Here is a 19,982-nt window from a genome sequence, read left to right on the forward strand (position 1 = left end):
ATCGGCATTGTTAGACGCATCGAGCAGCAGCGATTACACTGGCTAGGTCATGTTGTGAGACTGGATGAAGATGTCCCAGCCCTACAGGCATATAAAAGCGAACCGGCTGATGGTTCACGCAGAAAGGGGAAGACCACGAAAACGATGGAAAGATCAAGTGGAGGTCAACATTGCCGAAAATGGTACTTCAAATTGGGAAAAGACCGACGCGCCTGGAAATATTTTTTAAGCTCGGCTTATGGAATGAAAGTTCTGTCACAAGCCAGATAAGTAAGTAAGTTTAATACGTTCTTCGATATTGTTCGGAATATATATATATATATATATATATATATTTAATCCATTCTTCGATATTCGTCTGATTTTTTTTAAATGCACGTCTTGATATTCCTTAAAAAAGATCAAGTAAATATTAAAAAACAAAAGACTTAAGAAACAAACTTCATATTAAGGATTTCTTTAAGATTTTATTATTTCTATAGGAGGGAAAAATTCCTCTTCGAATAGATCTGATTGTTTTCTATGAAAAAAAAAATTCTATAGTCCTGAAACCTGTGTTTTTCCTCCATCAAAAAATTGCTGTCCTGTTCTCTTTTGCCCCGTCACTGTAGTGCTATAAAGTGCTACTACATCGTTTGTGAAGCTGTACAAGACGCGTGCTTGAGTCAATTTTTGATGTTGTTGTTGTTTATTTTTGTAAAGTAATAACAAAAAAAGCACCCAACGGGTAGCACCAGTAGCTGGAGATTCCATCAAAAACGACACACATACAAAGTGAATGCTTTTTACAAAAAAGAAAAATGCAAAAAAAAAAAATTGGAAATGCTAAAAAAGGTAGCACACATAGAACCACAACAACAACAGAAACAAATGGCCCAACTGGCTGTCACTTGAACACACACACACACACACATAGCCTGCACACCACGACCATATATCCAACAATCAAGCCTGTAGCCTCGCACCACCACTACCACCCAATACAGATTGGAATCCACCAAGCGAAACAAGAATCTCAAATCTCATCTTCGCACAAACTCCATACAAAGTGCTTGGCCGGGCCGGGCCGAGCTTGGCGAGCCTCGTTTGCTAGATGCTTGACTTTGCCGCATGGCTGGCCTGAGTCGAAGAAGCTGGTGCGCATGCGCTCTAGACACACTTGATTTTGTGTGTGGAGTATTGGCTGTTTGGTGATGACAAGGTGGGTCTGTGTTCGGTTGGTTGGTTGGTTCGTTGGCTGGTTTGAAGTCTTTTGGTGGTTCGTTTAAACCACCACCAACAACAACAACATCGAAAAAAGATGTTTTAAAGTAGTTCATCAGCAAATCGATGACATGGTATTTTTATTATTAATATATAATTTGTTGTTGTTTTCTTGTTGTTATTCTTGGCTATAACATCAACAACAACAACTTGCACAAAACTCCATTATTATAAACGTCAAACTGATAATCACCACCACCGGCAGCAACAGCATCATCGTCATCATCAGAGCATCAGTGGTGATGATGCTGTTGGTTCCATACATTTTTTTGGTCGAGGCCAAGATCATCATTTTGGCTGTGCCTCCCCGGCCAGCCAGGTTTTTTTCATGTTGTTATCATTTTTTTTTTTTTTTTGTAAAAAGCCAAACAAGAAAAAATATTACAAAAAATTATTAAAGATGATATTGAATAAAAAAAACCGAACCATGGATGATAGAAGAAGAAAAAAATCGTAGTAGGCAAAAAAAAAAGAAAACGCTCGGGGTAATTACATACAAGAAAAAAAATATGCATATATCGCGCGCTCCCCTATATACAAATTATGCTTTATTAGAAAGTTTGCTGTTGACTAGTTGTTGTACTATTTTGGATTATTTCTGTTGTTCCTCTTGTTTTTTGTAGATCAGTAGCGATAAGGTTTTTTTTTTGCAGCAATTATGTATGTTAGTTACCCTGACGGTCGTTGTCATGTCTTGTTGTTGAATGGAAACGGGTATTGGAAAGGCGCCACAACGAGAAAATAGAACAGACAGTTCCAAATTTTTTTTTTTCAAATACCAACAAGGCGTGGATTTTTTTAAGCCAGTGAGGAAAGCAGTAAAGTCGGACAGGGCCGACTATATGATACCCTTCAGCACTATGGGTATATTACAAAAAAAAAAAAAAAACATTCTAACAGAAGGGCCATTAACATGAAATTAAATGAATTAAAATATGTGACCTTTATCTAAATGAGAATCGACTTAGATCAGTCCATAAACATGTCATTCGTTTGTTACAATGTAAATCGATTTCAAGCAAATATCAATCGGGTACCCGTTGAATATTTGGAGCCCAATTAACACGAAGTCGGTCAGAAATATATATGGTCTACATCTGTACTTCTACACGCAATTACGTCATTCTATTCTAAAAAAAAAAAAAACATGAAGAGCTTGGTGCAATATTTACTTAAAATCGGATGAAAATAGATATGGAAGCTATATCCAAATATGAACGGATTTCAACGAAACTTGTCACAGGTTAGATTAGACTAATTTATGCACGTTTTGTTCCTAAGGAAAATATTTTGAGTCCTTGGCCTACTTAAAATCGGACGAAACTATATGGCAGCTATATCTAAATCTGAACGAATTCCAATAAAACTTGACACACGTTAGTGTAAATTTTTTGTGTTAATCGGCATATCTTTGAGTTTTTGGTGTACCATTTATTTAAAATCGGTCGAACATATATGTGAGAGGTATATCTAAATCTGGACCGATTTTCACGAAACTTAACACACATCATTCTAGACCTTATTCATTACGCTGTGCCAAATTTAGAGCAAATCGAAGGATATATAGGGCCTTTGGTGCATCATTTACATAAAATCGGACGAAACTATATATGGGAGCTATATCTAGATCTAGACCGATTTTCACGAAACTTGGCAAACATCACTCTAGGCTCAATACAGTACGTCATGCCAAATTTCATGTAAATCGAAAGATATGTGGGAACTTTGGTGAACCATTTACCTTAAATCGGTCGAAAATATATATGGGAGCTATATCTAAATCTGAATCGATTTTCACGAAATTTTACACACATTGTTTTAGACTTAATTCAGTACGCTATGCCAAATTTCGTGCAAATCAAAAGATATATAGGGACTATGGTACATCATTTACATAAAATCGGACGAAAATATATATGGGAGCTATATCTAAATCTGGACCGATTTTCACGAAAGTTAACACACATTATTCTAGACTCAATTCAGTATGCTGTGCCAAATTTCGTGCAAATCGAAAGATATATAGGGTCTTTTGTGCACCAATTACCTCACATCGGATGAAAATATATATGGGAGTTATATCTAAACCTGAACCGATTTTCAAGAAATTTTACATACATCATTCTAAACTCAAGTCAGTACGCTTTGCCAAATTTCGTGTAAATCGAAAGATATGTGGGGACTTTGGTGAACCATTTACTTTAAATCGGTCGAAAATATATATGGGAGCTGTATCTAAATCTGAACCGATTTTCACGAAACTTAACACACATCATTATAAACTCATGTCAGTACGCTTTGCCAAATTTCGTGGAAATCGAAAGATATAAAGGGTCTTTGGTGTACCAATTACCTTAAATCGGATGAAAATATATATGGGCGAAACTATAAATCGGGCGAAACTATTTGAGAGCTATATCTAAATCTGAACCGATTTTCAAGAAATTTTACATACATCATTCTAAACTCAAGTCAGTACGCTTTGCCAAATTTCGTGTAAATCCAAAGATATATAGGGACTTTGATACACCATTTACCTTAAATCTGACGGAGATATATATGGGAGCTATATGTAAATCTGAACCGATTTTCACGAAACTTAACACACATCATTATAAACTCAAGTCAGTACGCCATGCCAAATTTCGTGCAAATCGAAAGATATATAGGGTCTTTGGTGCACCAATTACCTTAAATCGGTCGAAAATATATATGGAAGCTATATCTAAATCTGTACCGATTTTCACGAAACTTAAAACACATCATTCTAGACCTTATTCATTACCCTGTGCCGAATTTCGTGCAAAACGAAAGATATAGAGGGACTTTGGTACACCATTTACCTTAAATCGGAGGAAAATATATATATAGACGCTACATCTAAATCTGAACCGATTTTTTCCCAATTTCAATAGGGTTCGTCCTTGGGCCAAACAAATGAGCTGTGTCAAATTTCATCAAATTCGAAGCATAAATGCGATCGGTACTTTGTTTACAATTTAAAATGGACAGAAGGACGAACGGACATGCATACTCGACTCAGAAAGTGATTCTATGCATATTCTCAAAAGGAAACATGGGTCTATCTCGATTATTTTTGCCTGTTACAAACATATGCACAAAGACATAATACCCTGTACCACAGTGTGATGAAGGGTATAAAAACTCCCCCAATATGAAGTTTGTTTCTTAAGTCTTTTATTTTACCCTACACAACTATGTTTGTCAGGGTGTTATAGCTTTGTGCAGCCCCAATAGTTTGTAACGCCGAGAAATATTGGTCCTAGACCCACCTTTACATATACCGATCGTCATATCTCGACTAGCTGAGTCGATCTAGACATGTGTGTCAGTCGGTCCGTCTGTCCATAATAATTTGTAAACACGATACAGGCCACAGTTATGTACCAATCTTCATCAAATTTTGCATGGAGGATAGGTTCGGCCCACTGAAGACCCCTATTGTTTTTGGTAAAGATCGGTTAATATATAGGGGATGAAATGGATCAAATACTTAATTTTTGTCGGCTTTTCTGGTTGCTTCAGAGACCTCAATTATGGTCCGAATATCGAAAGTTTATATGGAGAAGTATGTTGGGCCAAAGAATAAGCATGCCGGTTTTCATAAGGATCGGTCAATATTTAACGGTTCAACTGGACCCTGACTTTTGTGTCACAAAATTTGTATTCTTTGGCGTATAGATTTACGCCTGAAGGACATAGACCCTAGAAGTTGATAGTATATCCAAGAGGAGTAGTTGACCTTTAAATTAATACCAATTATATGTACTCGGATGTGGTAACCCATTACCCATTACCACATTAGAGGGCAAAAATATAGCGCTGATCACATTGAAATTTTCCATGAGGATCCAGGTATGGTCAAGGACAACGCCTATAACTTTCGGTGATGATCAGATTATAATTATGGGATGAATAGGACCGAATACTATTTTTTTTTTTTTTTTGAGTCGATCGACAATTGAAAGCCGTACATAACAACACAACCCACGGTGAAGAGAATCTGGATAAGAAGAATCTGGATATTCGGAAAATATGCCAGTGTAAATAAGAGGTGATTTTGATCTTTAATCGGTCAAGAGGGTTCAAATATAGCGAAATATTGCCCAAGCTCAAAATCTAGAACGACTCAAAGTTAGAGTTCCATGGTGGTTGTGTAGGGTATCGTAAGGTCGGCCCCGTCCGACTATACTGCTCCGCTCGCAGGTTTTAAAAATTATTTTTTCAAAGACCAACAAGTCGTGGATTTAATTTTTTTCAAGACCAACCCGCCTCTCTTTTTTCCCCCTTCATACAACTCCTGACCTGTGCCCATAGACGAACTTCCTGAAATTTCATTTCTGAATCTATGATGTGTGCCCATAAACGTCTGCCGCCCATCCATCCACCTATCCGTCTATCCATCCATCCGTCAACATGTCATACTGTCATGAATGACACAAGGTGTTGTTATCCAGGAGGAGGAATCATGTGCTTGTTTTTCTGAACCCTGTCCATGTTTTATTTCGTATTGTTTCAGGTTCCATCAACTTTTAACATCGGTTTGTGTCGTCATCCCGCCAACTTTTTGGTTTTGGTAGGATGGTTGGATAGATGGTTGAAGAGGTTTCATTCGATATGTTTTCTTGTTTTGTGGCCGGAAATTTCATGCCATCAAATTATACCCCGAAAAAATGTTTTAATTTAAAAGTCTGATTAGTTTTATGTCTGTCCGGCTGACTGACTGTGTCTGTGTTGTGTCTTGACTGAAATGTTGTTGGGGATTTTTTTTGGATTTTATTTTTGGGATAATGTCCCACATTGTTCAACATCGAAGATTGGTTGATGAAACCATACAAATAAATGTTTTTCCCTTTAACATGGATGAATTCCTTGACTTTCGTCGTAGGTGTTTTGAATGCACCACAGAGTGATGTTCAAAAAAAATATTCTCAAAAAAAAAAAAAAAAAAAATCATGACCTTGATGTCGAAGAATTCTCAGGAGATTCTTCGCTTTTTTTCATTGGAAGATAATTTGTTGTTTTAATTTAAATTTTAATATGTTTCCATTGAACAAACATGATGGCACATGATGAAGGGAGTTGTACTAGTGGATGTTAATTATTTCTACAGACATGTTTTTTTTTTTAATATTTTTTATAAAAATCTTCGTGGATTTTTTAAAAATATTTTTTAAAAATCTCCAAAGGTGTGAATTTATCTATACTAATAAAAGAGTAAAGTGATTGACGCCCAGACGGAACGGCTGAAGCTAGAATCTTGAAATTTTGGGTGAGGGTCACTCTTGGTCCAAAGGTGACAGATAAGCCTGGGTTTTTTAGAAATTCGTACTAGAACGCCACGAAAAGTACTAAAAATAACTTAAGGTGAAACCATTTGTATTTGACGAACCGGCAAAGCTAGAATTCTTAAATTTTAACTGAGGGTCACTGATGGAGTGTAGAATAGATATAGCAAAGGGTTTTTTTTGGACATTCGAACTATAAGTATGCGAAAAGTACTAAAATGTACTAAATTCGGTACAATTTTGTAACATTAGAATGAATAGAGCTAAAAACTTGAAATTTGAAATGCGAATTCGGGTTGAGATGTAGAGTCTATTTAAGGAAATGGTTTTGAAAGCATGTACTCTTGTGTACAAATAGTACTACATGGTACTATATTTGGTACAAATTTAATTCGGAGGTACAAATCGAGCTGGAAACCTGAAATTTGAAATTACCAATAGCATCGGAGTTTAGGATTGGGATATGTACATAGTTTTGGAAAATGTTTACTTATGTGTACGAAAAGTACTAAATCGTACTATAATTGGTACAATTTGTATTTGGGTTTACCGATAGAGCGGGAACAATGAAATTAGGAGTCATGATCATTGTAGGCGTGTAGGATTAGAGTCAGGATGCAGTTTAACAAATTAATACTGTAGGAAGTTTTAGAATTTGTACTAATGTGTACTAAATTTAGTACAATTTAAATTGTGGGTGAATCGATAGAGTTTGAATCCTGAAACTTAGATTTACGATCACTGTGGGGGTGTAGGATTGGGGTATGTAGGAAGTTTTGATACACAATTTACCTTAAATCGGACAGAGATATATATGGGAGCTATATCTAAATCTGAACCGATTTTCACGAAACTTAACACACATCATTCTAGACCTAATTCAGTACGCTTTGCCAAATTTCGTGGAAATCGAAAGATATGTAGGGACTTTGGTGAACCATTTACCTTAAATCGGTCGAAAATATATATGGGAGCTATAATTAAATCTGAACCGATTTTTTTGAAACTTAGCACACATTATTATAGACGCAATTCAGTACGCTATGCCAAATTTCGTACAAATCGGAAGATATATAGGGACTTTGGTGCACCAATTACCTTACATCGGACGAAAATATATATGGGAGCTATATTTAAATCTGAGCTGATTTGCACGAAACTTTGCACAAATCATTCTGGACTCAATTCAGTACGCTATGCCAAATTTCGTACAAATCGGAAGATATATAGAGACTTTGGTGATGTGTACTAAATTTAGTACAATTTGAATTGTGGGTGAACCGATAGAGTTGGATTCCTGAAACTTAGATTTAGGATCACTGTGGGAGTGTAGGATTGGGGTATGTAGGATGTTTTGGAAATTGGTACTGCTGTGTACAAAATTTTGTATAATTTGAATTGTGGGTGGACCGATAGAGTTTGAATCCTGAAACTTAGATTTAGGATCACTGTGGGGGTGTTGGTTTGGGTTAAGTAGGAAGTTTTGGAAATTGGTACAACTATGTACTAAATTTGGTACAATTTGTATCCTGAAACTTAGATTTAGGATCACTGTGGGGGTATAGGATTGGGGTATGTAGTAAGTTTTGGAAATTAGTATAACTATGTACTAAATTTGGTACTGTGGAGGTATACTATTGGGGTATGTAGGAAGTTTTGAAAATTGGTACTACTGTGTACTAAATTTGGTACAATTTGAATTGTGGGTGAATCGATAGAGTTTAAATCCAGAAACAAAAATTTAGGATCACTGTGGGTGTTGGTTTGGGTTAAGTAGGAAGTTTTGGAAATTCGTACTACTTTGTACTAAATTTGGTACAATTTGTATTGCGGGTCAACCGATAAAGTTGGAATCCTGAAACTCGGATTTAAGATCACTATGTGGTTTGGGATGTACAAAATTGTGTATCATTTGAATTGTGGGTGAATCTATAGAGTTTGAATCCTGAAACTCGGATTTAGGATCACTGTGGGGGTGTAGGATTGGGGTATGTAGGAAGTTTTGGAAATTGGTACAACTATGTACCAAATTTGGTACAATTTGATTTGCGGGTCAACCGATAAGTTGGAATCCTGAAACTTGGACTTAGAATCACTGTGGGAGTGTAGGTTTGGGTTAAGTAGGAAGTTTTGGATATTCATACTACTGTGTACTAAATTCGGTACAAATTTAATTGAGGGTGAACCAATAGAGTTGGAATCCTGAAATTTAAATTTGGAATCATTGTAGGGGTGTAGAAAAGGGGTACGCACGAAGTTTTGTACTTATGGAAATAATGTGCGCTAAATGGAAAATTTGGTAAAATTTGGATTTGGGTGAACCTTTAGGATTCGAATCATGAAATTTGGTACTAAATGGTACTCAAATTTAATTTATGGTCGATACATTCGCTAACGAAGTTGCGGGTATATGCTAGTTAAAATATGTTTTTTAGAATCTCCAAAGGCCTGGATTTATTAAAAATATTTTTAAGAATCCAAAAAAAAAATTTTTTTTTAATAAAAAAAAAATATTTTTTAATACAAAAATATTTTCTAATAAAAAAATATTTTTTAATAAAAATAAATATTTTTTAATAAAAGTAAATATTGTTTAATAAAAAAATATTTTTTAATAAAAAAAAAATATTTTTTAATAAAAAAAATATTTTTTAGTTTAGTTTTTACCAAAATATATTTTTTTTTAATTAAAAAAAATTAAATTTTTCAAAAAATATATTTTTATAATTTTTTCAAAAAATATTTTTTTAAATTTTCAAAGTATTTTTAACATTAATATTGACTTAATTTTCCATTTAATATTTTCCAATTCCTAATAATTAATTTTTTTTCTTTCAAAAATCTCCAAAAGAACCCCTTCATCTTCTTCATTGAAGTTTGTGTCTTAAGTCTTTTGTTTTTTATTGGATGCCTGTACCTCTCCACCACCACTACTTCAGCGAATCTGATGCTGAAACTATTTGACATTCCAATTAAATATTAATGTCGATATTGACAAATTTTTGTTGAAAATTATATATTGTCTTTATTTTTAGCATCAGACGACCGAACAACAAAAACAACAAACTACCAACCATCCAAACCGAACCGAACCTTCCGAAAAACCACTATCTTTAAGTTCTTCATCATCATGTTTTGTTTTGTTTTCCCTCAAGAACTTAGAGGTTTGCTTGGCTTGTCTGCAAAAAAAAATCGAAAAATTCTTTACCCGCATTTACAAAAACTAACAACAACAAAAATTCATGAAATTTGGTACTAAATGGTACTCAAATTTAATTTATGGTCGATACATTCGCTAACGAAGTTGCGGGTATATGCTAGTTAAAATATGTTTTTTAGAATCTCCAAAGGCCTGAATTTATTAAAAATATTTTTAAGAATCCCAAAAAAAATTTTTTTTAATAAAAAAATATTTTTTAATAAAAAAAAATTGATAAAAAAATATTTTTTAATAGAAATAAATATTTTTTAATAAAAGTAAATATTGTTTAATAAAAAAATATTTTTTAATAAAAAAAATATATAAAAAAAATTTTTTAGTTTTTACCAAAATATATTTTTTTTTAATTAAAAAAAATTAAATTTTTCAAAAAATATATTTTTATAATTTTTTCAAAAAATTTTTTTTTAAATTTTCAAAGTATTTTTAACATTAATATTGATTTAATTTTCCATTTAATATTTTCCATTTCATAATAATTATTTTGTAAGCAAAAATCTCCAAAAGAACCCCTTCATCTTCTTCATTGAAGTTTGTGTCTTAAGTCTTTTGTTTTTATTGGATGCCTGTACCTCTCCACCACCACTACTTCAGCGAATCTGATGCTGAAACTATTTGACATTCCAATTAAATATTAATGTCGATATTGACAAATTTTTGTTGAAAATTATATATTGTCTTTATTTTTAGCATCAGGCGACCGAACAACAACAACCTACCTACCAACCATCCAAACCGAACCTTCCTAAAAAACACTATCTTTAAGTTCTTCATCATCATTTTTTGTTTTGTTTTCCCTCAAGAACTTAGAGGTTTGGTTGGCTTGTCTGCAAAAAAAATCGAAAAATTCTTTACCCGCATTTACAAAAACCAGCAACAACAAAAATTCACAAAAAAGTATGTTGTTGTTGTATCCCGAAACCCTAATGGCATGGCATGCCATTGCAAAGAAACCATGAACCACGAAAAAAGAAGAACCTGTATTTAATAACAAATTCTTGTAGTTCTACGAGAAGAGCTGTGAGGAGAAGTAGGAGGATGAGGAAGAAGATGAAGACGAAGAAAAAAAGGTGCTGGTTATGTGGTGTATGCCGATGCTGTTGCTGTTTAAAGATTCTATGTTCTGGCCAAAAAGGCCTGAGATTGATACTGGTTCTGGTTTTTTTCTCTTTTTTTTTAAAGAAGAGGTCGTTGCTGGAAGAACACTTTTAGAATCGAAAAAAAAAACAAACGACCCAGCTATATAAAAATGCCAGAGGATGTGTATGTGGACGAGGACGCTAAAGAGGAAGACCATGTTGTAGGAAAAAAGGCTGAAAATAAAGGAGATAATCATGTTGGCGATGATGATGATGATGACGATGGTAAAAAGATGATGCTGGGCATGATTATTGCATGCATGGAAAGGCCATTTAAAACATTATGAACACTCAACAAAACCAACAACAATAACAACTAAGGTCTTACAAAAATACCTAACAAATAAAAGTTCTGATAAGTACGTTTACAACGAATTCGATATACCCTCTGAATTATGATGCTGGCTGGATTTTTTAAAAGAATATTTTTAAGGGTCCACCAAAGGCGTGGATTTTTTAAAAGAATATTTTTAAGGGTCCACCAAAGGCGTGGATTTTTTAAAAGAATATTTTTAAGGGTCCACCAAAGGCGTGGATTTTTTAAAAGAATATTTTTAAAGGTCCACCAAAGGCGTGTATTTTTTAAAAGAATATTTTTGAGCTGGTATGTGCCTCGAGTTCACCCATAAGAATTATAAAAAATGGGTTGAGGTGGTGGTTTAGTTGCCCACACTCGGAAAGCCGAACCTACTATTGAAAAGCAAAGAAAAAGAAAACCAAACCCCCCATTGTTGACCACCCCCGCAAACGCATCCAGAACCACGATCTGCGAATCTGCACTTGGAATGTAAGCACCGTGTACAGAACAGGCACAGTCGTTGCTTTGGCGGATTTATGGCTAACAGGAGAATAAAAGACCTCGTCTCCAGATTCACTCCAATATATGAGCGAATTGCTATAATCCGTATAAAAGCGAAGTTTTTCTACATCAGTCTTATTTGCGCACATGCTCCGACCGAAGATAAAGATGAACAGACCAAAGACATATTTTACGAACGCCTAGAAACAGCATATGACCGTTGCCCTGGCCATGACATTAAATTTCTGCTAGGAGATGTTTATGCAAAAAACGGAAGGGAAAATATTTTTGGTCCCACTGTCGGAAATTTCAGCCTTCATGAAGAAACATCCGACAATGGCATGAGGTTGATTGGACTTCGCGGAAGCAAAAATCATGGCAGTTAGCAACACCAGATTCAAGAATCTCGATATACACAAAGCCACTTGGATTTCCCTCGATCGAACAACGAGAAATCAAATCGATCATGTTGTGATAGACGGGAGGCAATTATCCAGTGTATTAGACGTTCGATCGATCCGAGGAGCGAATATCGATTCGGACTATTACCTTGTGGCAGCCAAGGTACCCACCCGTCTTAATGTAGCAGCATAGGTGCGATCTAACACAAAACGGAAACTCGACGTCGTAGCCGAGGCCTACTCCGCTCAACTTACCCACCTTCTTGACGAAAGCACTTCTTGTTCCGATAACAGTATAGAAGCACAATGGCAAAGAATTGCCCACTCCCTACAAACTGCAGCAAAGGGTACAAAAACCACCACCAAGAAACCCATGGTACGATCAGAAGTTTCGTAATGCTACTGATGTGAAAAACGCAGCGTATAGGGAAACCCTACGGACAGTAGCAACACGTAATGTGATGGAGAATTATCGGGAGAAAAGGAGAGAGGAGAAACGTATTTTCCAAAAAATGAAAAAAGAGCAAGAAAAATGTGAGCGTGAGCAAATCGAGATTTACAGGATTCAACGAAGTCCGAAAATTTTACCAACGAGTAAAACACCAAACCGAAGGCTTTGGTGCAGGCAAATCCTCCTGTAGAGATGAAGAAGGAAACCTGGTGACATATACAGACAGCCTGCTGAGGATCTGGAAGGAGCATTTTGAAAAGCTCCTGGTAGCAAATAGTGGGGGTGAAGAAGATACCGCAGAACCAATAAGAGATGATGGTATAGAGTGCGTACCACCTAGCCAAGATGAGGTCATAAAAGTGCGGTGGTCTGATGCTGGTCAGTATTGATTAGTACAATTTGGCTAGAAGAATGCATGTCCAATGATTGGAATCTCAGCATCAAGTGTCCCGTGCAAAAAAGGAGACAAGACGATATGTGCCAACTATAGAGGAATAAGTCTCCTTCCCATCGCATATAAAGTTCTATCCAGTGGCGCTGTGTGAACGATTGAAGCGGCTTCAGACCTCGCAAATCCACCATTGACCATTTCACTCCCACGAAAAACACATCGACACATACCATCTATTCGTCGACTATAAAGCCGCATTCGACAGCCCTATCCATTGTGAGGTTTTTAAAGCCATGTCTACGTTCGGCATTCCTGCAAAATTAATACGGATATGCAGGATAACTTTAAGTGGCACAAGGTCAGCAGTTAAAGTCGGGAAGTACCTATCGGAGCCTGAACGAGGATTCAGACAAGGTGACAGTATGTGGTGTGATCTTTTTAACATCCTGCTGGAAAAGGTCATACGAGAGGCAAAGGTGAACAGAAATGACACACTTTACACCAAACAACACCAGTTACCCGCCTACGCCAATGACATCGATATAATGGGTCGAACATTGCGAGTTTTGGCTGTTTCCACCTTTGAACAAATTGAGAAGAAGTCTGCTAAAGTGGGTCTGGCAGGAAACGGCGAGAAGACCAAGCTGATGGTATCAACGCGCAAGACGTCCATAGACTATGACCAACTGTGGATCTTGAGAACTACAGCTTCGAGGTAGTCAAATATTTTATATACCTTGGTACCGCCATAAACAAAACGAATGACATCAGTTTTTAAATTCGGAGAAGGATTGTGATGGCCAACAGATGGTACTATGGTCTAAGTAAGCAGTTTAGAAACAAGGCCACATCCCGCCAGACCAAACTCACACTTTACAAAACGCTGATATTACAGATGAGACAGTTCTTGGGGTGTTTGAAAGAAAAATTCTCCGAAAGTTCTACGGGCCGAACGGCGTCGACGGTGAATATCGGCGTCGAATGAACTACGAGTTGTACCAGCTATTCTCGGACATCGGCATTGTTAGACGTATTGAACTGCAGCGATTACGATGGCTAGGCCATGTTGTGCGAATGAATGAGAATGCCCCAGCTAAAAAGGCATATAAAAGCGAGCCTACTTATAGTTCCCGCACAAGGGAAAGGCCACGACTTAGATGGAAAGACCAAGTAGAAAACAACATTTTGGAACGCGCTTGGAAATCTTTTTTCAAGCTCTGCTTATGGAACAACCGTTCTGTAGCAAGCCACCTAAGTAAGTAGTAAGTATATGGACTCCAAAAATATTTTTAAAAAATTCAAGACTATCTCGGGTCCACTCGGGTCCTAAGCCTCCAAAAATATTTTTTTTTTTTAATTTCCACGCCTGCCCAAAGTCTCAAAAATATTTTTTAAAAAATAAAAAGATATATATTTTTAAAAAAACCCCCTCATCATACGAAAATAATTAAGAAAGCAAAAGACTTAAGACACAAACATGAAAATCTTTTGGTGCCCAATTAATGTATGTGTGTGTATTTGTTTATTATTTCAAAATAAGTTACAAATGAAACAACAAACACAACATGCCATCCACCTGTTGTTGTTCTCCGGACCAAAATACTTAAGGAAGCAACCAAACAAAAAGGCCAACCTCCAGCACCTCCACCAACAACCAAGTCAACAAAGAACCAGAATCCATCCACAGTCCGACCTTAAGAACGACGTTTAAAGATTTCAAATTTCACTTACACACATATTTACAGAAAAATATGTATAAACATACAGATGAACGGACGGACGAAGAGACAGACAACCAGTCAGGCAGGCAAAAGGACGGTTGGGTTTGGGAGATGGATCTCAGCATGATTGGGGAGATGTGGTGGGGGACCCATAAAAAAGTAGATGGACAGACAGGTCGTAACGACGGCCAACAAAACAGATGGACAGACTTTGAAAGTGGACGGACGGACGGACAGACAGACAGTCATACAAACATAAGACGCGTGTTCAGTAATTCAGGTAGCTGTTGTGCATTGCTTTAATACAACCGCAAGCAAGCGTGCCGTTTTTGATGCTGTGCTGGGCTGTCGTGTTGTTGTTGCTGTTGTTGTTACACACAACAATGCAATGCACAAGCAGAAGCATTTCCAGTACAGGCAGCAGCATCCCCAACATCAGAACCAAACAACAACAACAACAAATATGTGATGTTAAGAAGAACGTAAATTTTTCTTAGCTGGCAGTCAGGCCCGGGCAGAGGCAGTTAAGTGTTCAAGGAGGCATCAGAAAAATTTTTCAATTTTTTTCATTACAAGGCATGCTTCATGTAAAAAGAAGAAGACGAAGCTGCAACAACAATTTTAAATTTGAGGATAAAAATATCCATCTGCACAAAAAATATTTTTTTTTCGTTTTTTTTTTTTAGTTTTGTAAGTGTGTATATGTCTGTTTGATTTGTAGACATTTTTTCGTTGATTTTTTATGTGTGAGTGTATGTGTGTACACTGATGTTACGGGTTTGTTAAACTTGCATACCAGTTAACTGGTTGCATTGGCATTTTTGTGGGTACTTGGCTTGAGGAAATAATAAAAAATATTTGAAAAAATCCAAAAAATATTTTTAAAAAATCCACAACTTGGGAAATACTTCAAAAAATCCACGACTTTGGAAATACTTCAAATTTAATTTTTTCACTTATTCCGCAATTTTATATTTTTTTTATTTTGTTCTATTTTTATTTATTTAATTTTAAATTTGTTTTTATTCTCAACACTTACCTATCAACACAGCTAAACCGAATAGTTCGGTATCTAGCATGCCTTGTGTGGCAAAATGTAGACATGTCTGCGTATACACTTCTCTGACTCGACTCTTGGCATCGACTAGGAAGTATAAGGTTTTGGGTTGTTGATTGCCTAGAAGCCTGCGAAAAAAATGAAAATAAGAAAAAGAAATAAATTAAAAAAGTCTCCAAAAATGTGTTATTAAAATTCAAAGCTTGACAAAAAACTCCAAAAATATTTTTTAAAAGATCCAGGTCTGTCTAGATTCTCCAAACATATTTTTTAAAAATCCCACTTGTCAAAAGTCCACAAACATTTTCTTTTAAAAATCGACTATGGTCTTAAGTCTCCAACAAATTTGTTTAAAGCTCCACGCCTGTCAGAAGTCTCAAAAAAATAGTTTATACCTCCACGCCTGTCAAAAGTCTCCAAAAAATTGGTTTAAAGGACTACGCCTGTCTCCAAAAAAATTGTTTAAAGGTCTACGCCTGTCAGAAGTCTCCAAAAAAATTGTTTATACGTCCACGCCTGTCTCCAAAAAATTTGTTTAAAGGTCTACGCCTGTCAGAAGTCTCCAAAAAAATTGTTTATACGTCCACGCCTGTCTCCAAAAAATTTGTTTAAAGGTCTACGCCTGTCAGAAGTCTCCAAAAAAAATTGTTTATACGTCCACGCCTGTCTCCAAAAAAATTGTTTAAAGGTCTACGCCTGCCAGAAGTCTCCAAAAAAATTGTTTAAAGGTCCACGCCTGTCAGAAGTCTACAAAAATACTTTTAAAAAACCACGCCTATCAAAAGTCTACAAAAATACATTTAAAAAACCACGCATATCAAAAGTCTCCAAAATTACTTTTAAAAAACCACGCCTATCAAAAGTCTACAAAAATACATTTAAAAAAACGACGCATATCAAAAGTCTACAAAAATACTTTTAAAAAACCACGCCTATCAAAAGTCTCTAACAATAATTTTAAAAACCCTGCCTATTAAAGGTCTCCAAAAATACTATTAAAAAACACACGCTTATCAAAAGTCTCCACAAATACTTTTAAAAAATCCACGCCTGTCAAAAGTCTCCAAAGTATTCTTTTAAAATCCACGACTATCAAAATCTATAATTTTCCTTTAAAAAATCCACGCCTATCAATAGTCTCCAAAAATACTTTAAAAAAAATCCACACCTATCAATAGTTTCCAAAAATATTTTTTTAAAAATCCACGCCTGTCTAAAGTATCCAAAAATATTTTTTTAAAAATCCTCGCCTGTCCAGGGTCTCCAAAAGCAATTTTTTAAAAAAGCCACGCCTGTCCTCTTCTTCTTCTTAGCTGGCTTGTGACAGAACTTTCGTTCCATAAGCCGAGCTTTAAAACAGATTTCCAGGCGCGTCAGCTGGTTCGCTTTTATATGCCTTCTGGGCTACGGCATCTTCATCCATTCTCACAACCTGACCTAGCCAACGTAGTCGCTGCAGCTCAATACGTTTAACAATATCGAAGTCCGAGAATAGCTGGTACAGACCAGGGTTCATTCGACGGCGATATTCACCGTCAACACAGATCGGCCCATAGATCTTTTGGAGAATTTTTCTCTCAAACACTCCAAGAGCTGTCTCATCTGCTTCCGCAAGTACCCATGCTTCAGATCCATATAACAGAACGGGTAGTATCAGCGTCTTGTACAGTGTGAGTTTGGTCTAGCGAGAAGTGGCCTCGTTTCTAAACTGCTTACTTAGACCATAGTAGCATCTGTTGGCCATCACTATCCTTTTCCGAATTTCAAAAATAATGTCATTCGTTTTGTTTATGGCGGTACCAAGGTATATAAAATCTTTGACTACATCGAAGCTGTAGTTCTCAAGTTCCACAGTTGGCCCGAGTCTACTGGACGTCTTGCGCGTTGATACCATCACCTTGGTCTTCTCGCAGTTTACTGCCAGACCCACTTTGGCAGACTCCTTCTCAATTTGTTCACATGTGTCTGTTACCGCTCTCAATGTTCGACCCATTATGTCGATGTCATCGGCGTAGGCGAGTGACATGTGTTGTTTGGTGTACAGAGTGCAATTTCTGTGCACTTTTGCCTCTCGTATGACCTTTTCCAGCAGGATGTTAAAAAGATCACACGACAAACTATCACCTTGTCTATATCCTCGTTCGATATTGGAGGGCTCCGAGAGGTCCTTCCCGACTTTAACTGCTGATCTTGTGTCAGTTAAAGTTATCCTGCATCGATCGAACGTCTAATACACTGGTTGAATGCCTTCCGTCGATCACAACATGATTAATTCGATTTCTCGTTGTTCGATCAGTAGAAATCCAAGTGGCCTTGTGTATATCGAGATGCTTGAATCTGGTGCTGCTAACTACCATGTTTTTGCTGCCGCGAAGTCAATCAACCTCATGCCGTTGTCGGATGTTTCTTTGTGGCGGCTGAATTTTCCGACAGTGGGACCAAAAATATTTTCCTTCCGATTTTTGCATTAAAAATCTTCTAGCAGAATTTTAATGTCATGGCCATGTCATGTCCGATTTTTGCATTAAAATCTCCTAGCAGAATTTTAATGTCATGGCAAGGGCAACGGTCGTATGCTGTTTCTAGAGGCTCGTAAAATATGTCTTTGGTCTGTTCATCTCTATCTTCGGTCGGAGCATGGGCGCAAATGAGACTGATGTAGAAGAACTTCGCTTTTATGCGGATTATAGTAATTCGCTCATCTACTGGAGTGAATCTGGAGACGAGTTCTTTTATTCTCCTGTTGAGCATAAATCCACAGCCAAATTCATGTATCGTTTCATGGCAGCTATAATACAGTGCGTTATCGTCTGATTTACTTACGCCCGTCCCTTTCCATCGCATTTCCTGTAAGGCAATAATATCGGCTTTGTACTTCTTGAGTATATCCGCCAAAGCGAAAACTGCGCCTGTTTTATACAAGGTGTGCACATTCCAAGTGCAGATTCGCAGATCATGGTCCTTTATACGTTTGCGGGGGTTGTCAACATTGGTAGGTTTGGTTTTATTTTTCTTTGCTTTTTCTTAGTATTTTCGGTTTTCCGAGTATGGGCAATTAACCCGACGCCTCAACCCATTTTTAATGGTTCTTATGGGTGAATTCGCGGCACATATTAGCTCACTATTTCATCGGGTAATGAAAATAGGTACCCCAGGTGGCACCACGGGTAGGTCAGTGTCCACAATTGAGATGAAAGAGGGACCAAGATAAGCCTGGACTTCGCCATGTTAAATCCAATCAGAGCCGTTGCTTGGTATCTCTCTTCACCTACGCCCCACCTGTCCAGGGTCTTCAAAAACATTTTTTAAAAAATTCAGGCCTGACTATAGTCTCCAAAAACATTTTTTTAAAAATCCAGGCCTATCAGAAGTCTCCAAAATGATTTCTTAAAAATGTACACTTATCAAAAGTCTCAAAAAATATTTTTTAAAAAATCCTCCAAAAATATTAAAAAAAAACATATTTTTTAGAGAATCCACATCTGTCTTAAGTCTGCAGATATATTTTTAAAAAATCCACGCATGTTTAAAGTCTCCAAAATTTTTTTTTTTAATCCAAGCATACCTATTATTGGTGAGGTTTCATTGTCTAAACAAAAGACTTAAGACACAAACCCAGATGCCTGTCTCTCTCCTTTTCTTCTCCCTTGCCGTTGCTCTTTTTTGGTCCGATATTTTCTTTTTATTAAATAATTTAATATTAACGTTATTTATTACAATAAAATTCTGCTTACCTTAGTGCTAAAAATCTTGAGCCCGGTGATAGCTGTTCGGCCGAGGACGCGCATACTTCTAATGGCGCGCTGACAGTACAAAACGCTCGCATGCTGCATCGTTATTTCAATGCAACAAAATCGTTGGAAATATTTGTCTATAAGAAGAAATAAAAAAATACAACAACAAATAAGAAAAATAAATTACAACAACAAATTAGAAAAATAAATTACAACAACAAAATGAAAATTAAACAACAACAACATAAGAAGGGCTAATATAACATAAAATAGAAGAATAATAAAATCATATCAATTAATGACTGTAACAACAACAACTACCAACCAGCTAATAAAAACAAATATTTTGGAAAAAGTGGAAACAATGAAAAATGAGAGATGGGAGAGAGAAACGAATGTTGGAATGGAATGTCTTATTGGAATGTTTTACAAAATGTAAGTGGGCCATAAAAACGTGAACAAATCAAAGAAAAATCGTTTTTATGGTATTTTCAAAC

At 36.2% G+C, this 19,982-nt stretch overlaps 1 protein-coding gene across 1 annotated transcript in view; it reads right to left on the reverse strand.

Annotated features, from left to right (window-relative positions):
• LOC133322418 (protein expanded) overlaps positions 1 to 19,622 on the reverse strand; it is a 33,181-nt gene extending 13,559 nt beyond the window's left edge. The window contains exons 1-2 of the mRNA XM_061531414.1: positions 19,486 to 19,622; positions 15,734 to 15,879 (exon numbers count right to left, since the gene is read on the reverse strand). Of these exons, the coding sequence (XP_061387398.1) occupies positions 15,734 to 15,879; positions 19,486 to 19,577 (238 nt within the window). The 5' untranslated portion in view covers positions 19,578 to 19,622. The remainder of the gene's footprint in view (positions 1 to 15,733; positions 15,880 to 19,485) is intronic.
• Positions 19,623 to 19,982: the final 360 nt, after the last annotated feature.

The sequence above is a fragment of the Musca vetustissima genome, unplaced genomic scaffold (assembly GCF_032173495.1).
Source record: "Musca vetustissima isolate MV318-11 ecotype Yass unplaced genomic scaffold, APGP_CSIRO_Mvet_v1 utg7876, whole genome shotgun sequence".
NCBI classification, from domain to species: domain Eukaryota; kingdom Metazoa; phylum Arthropoda; class Insecta; order Diptera; family Muscidae; genus Musca; species Musca vetustissima.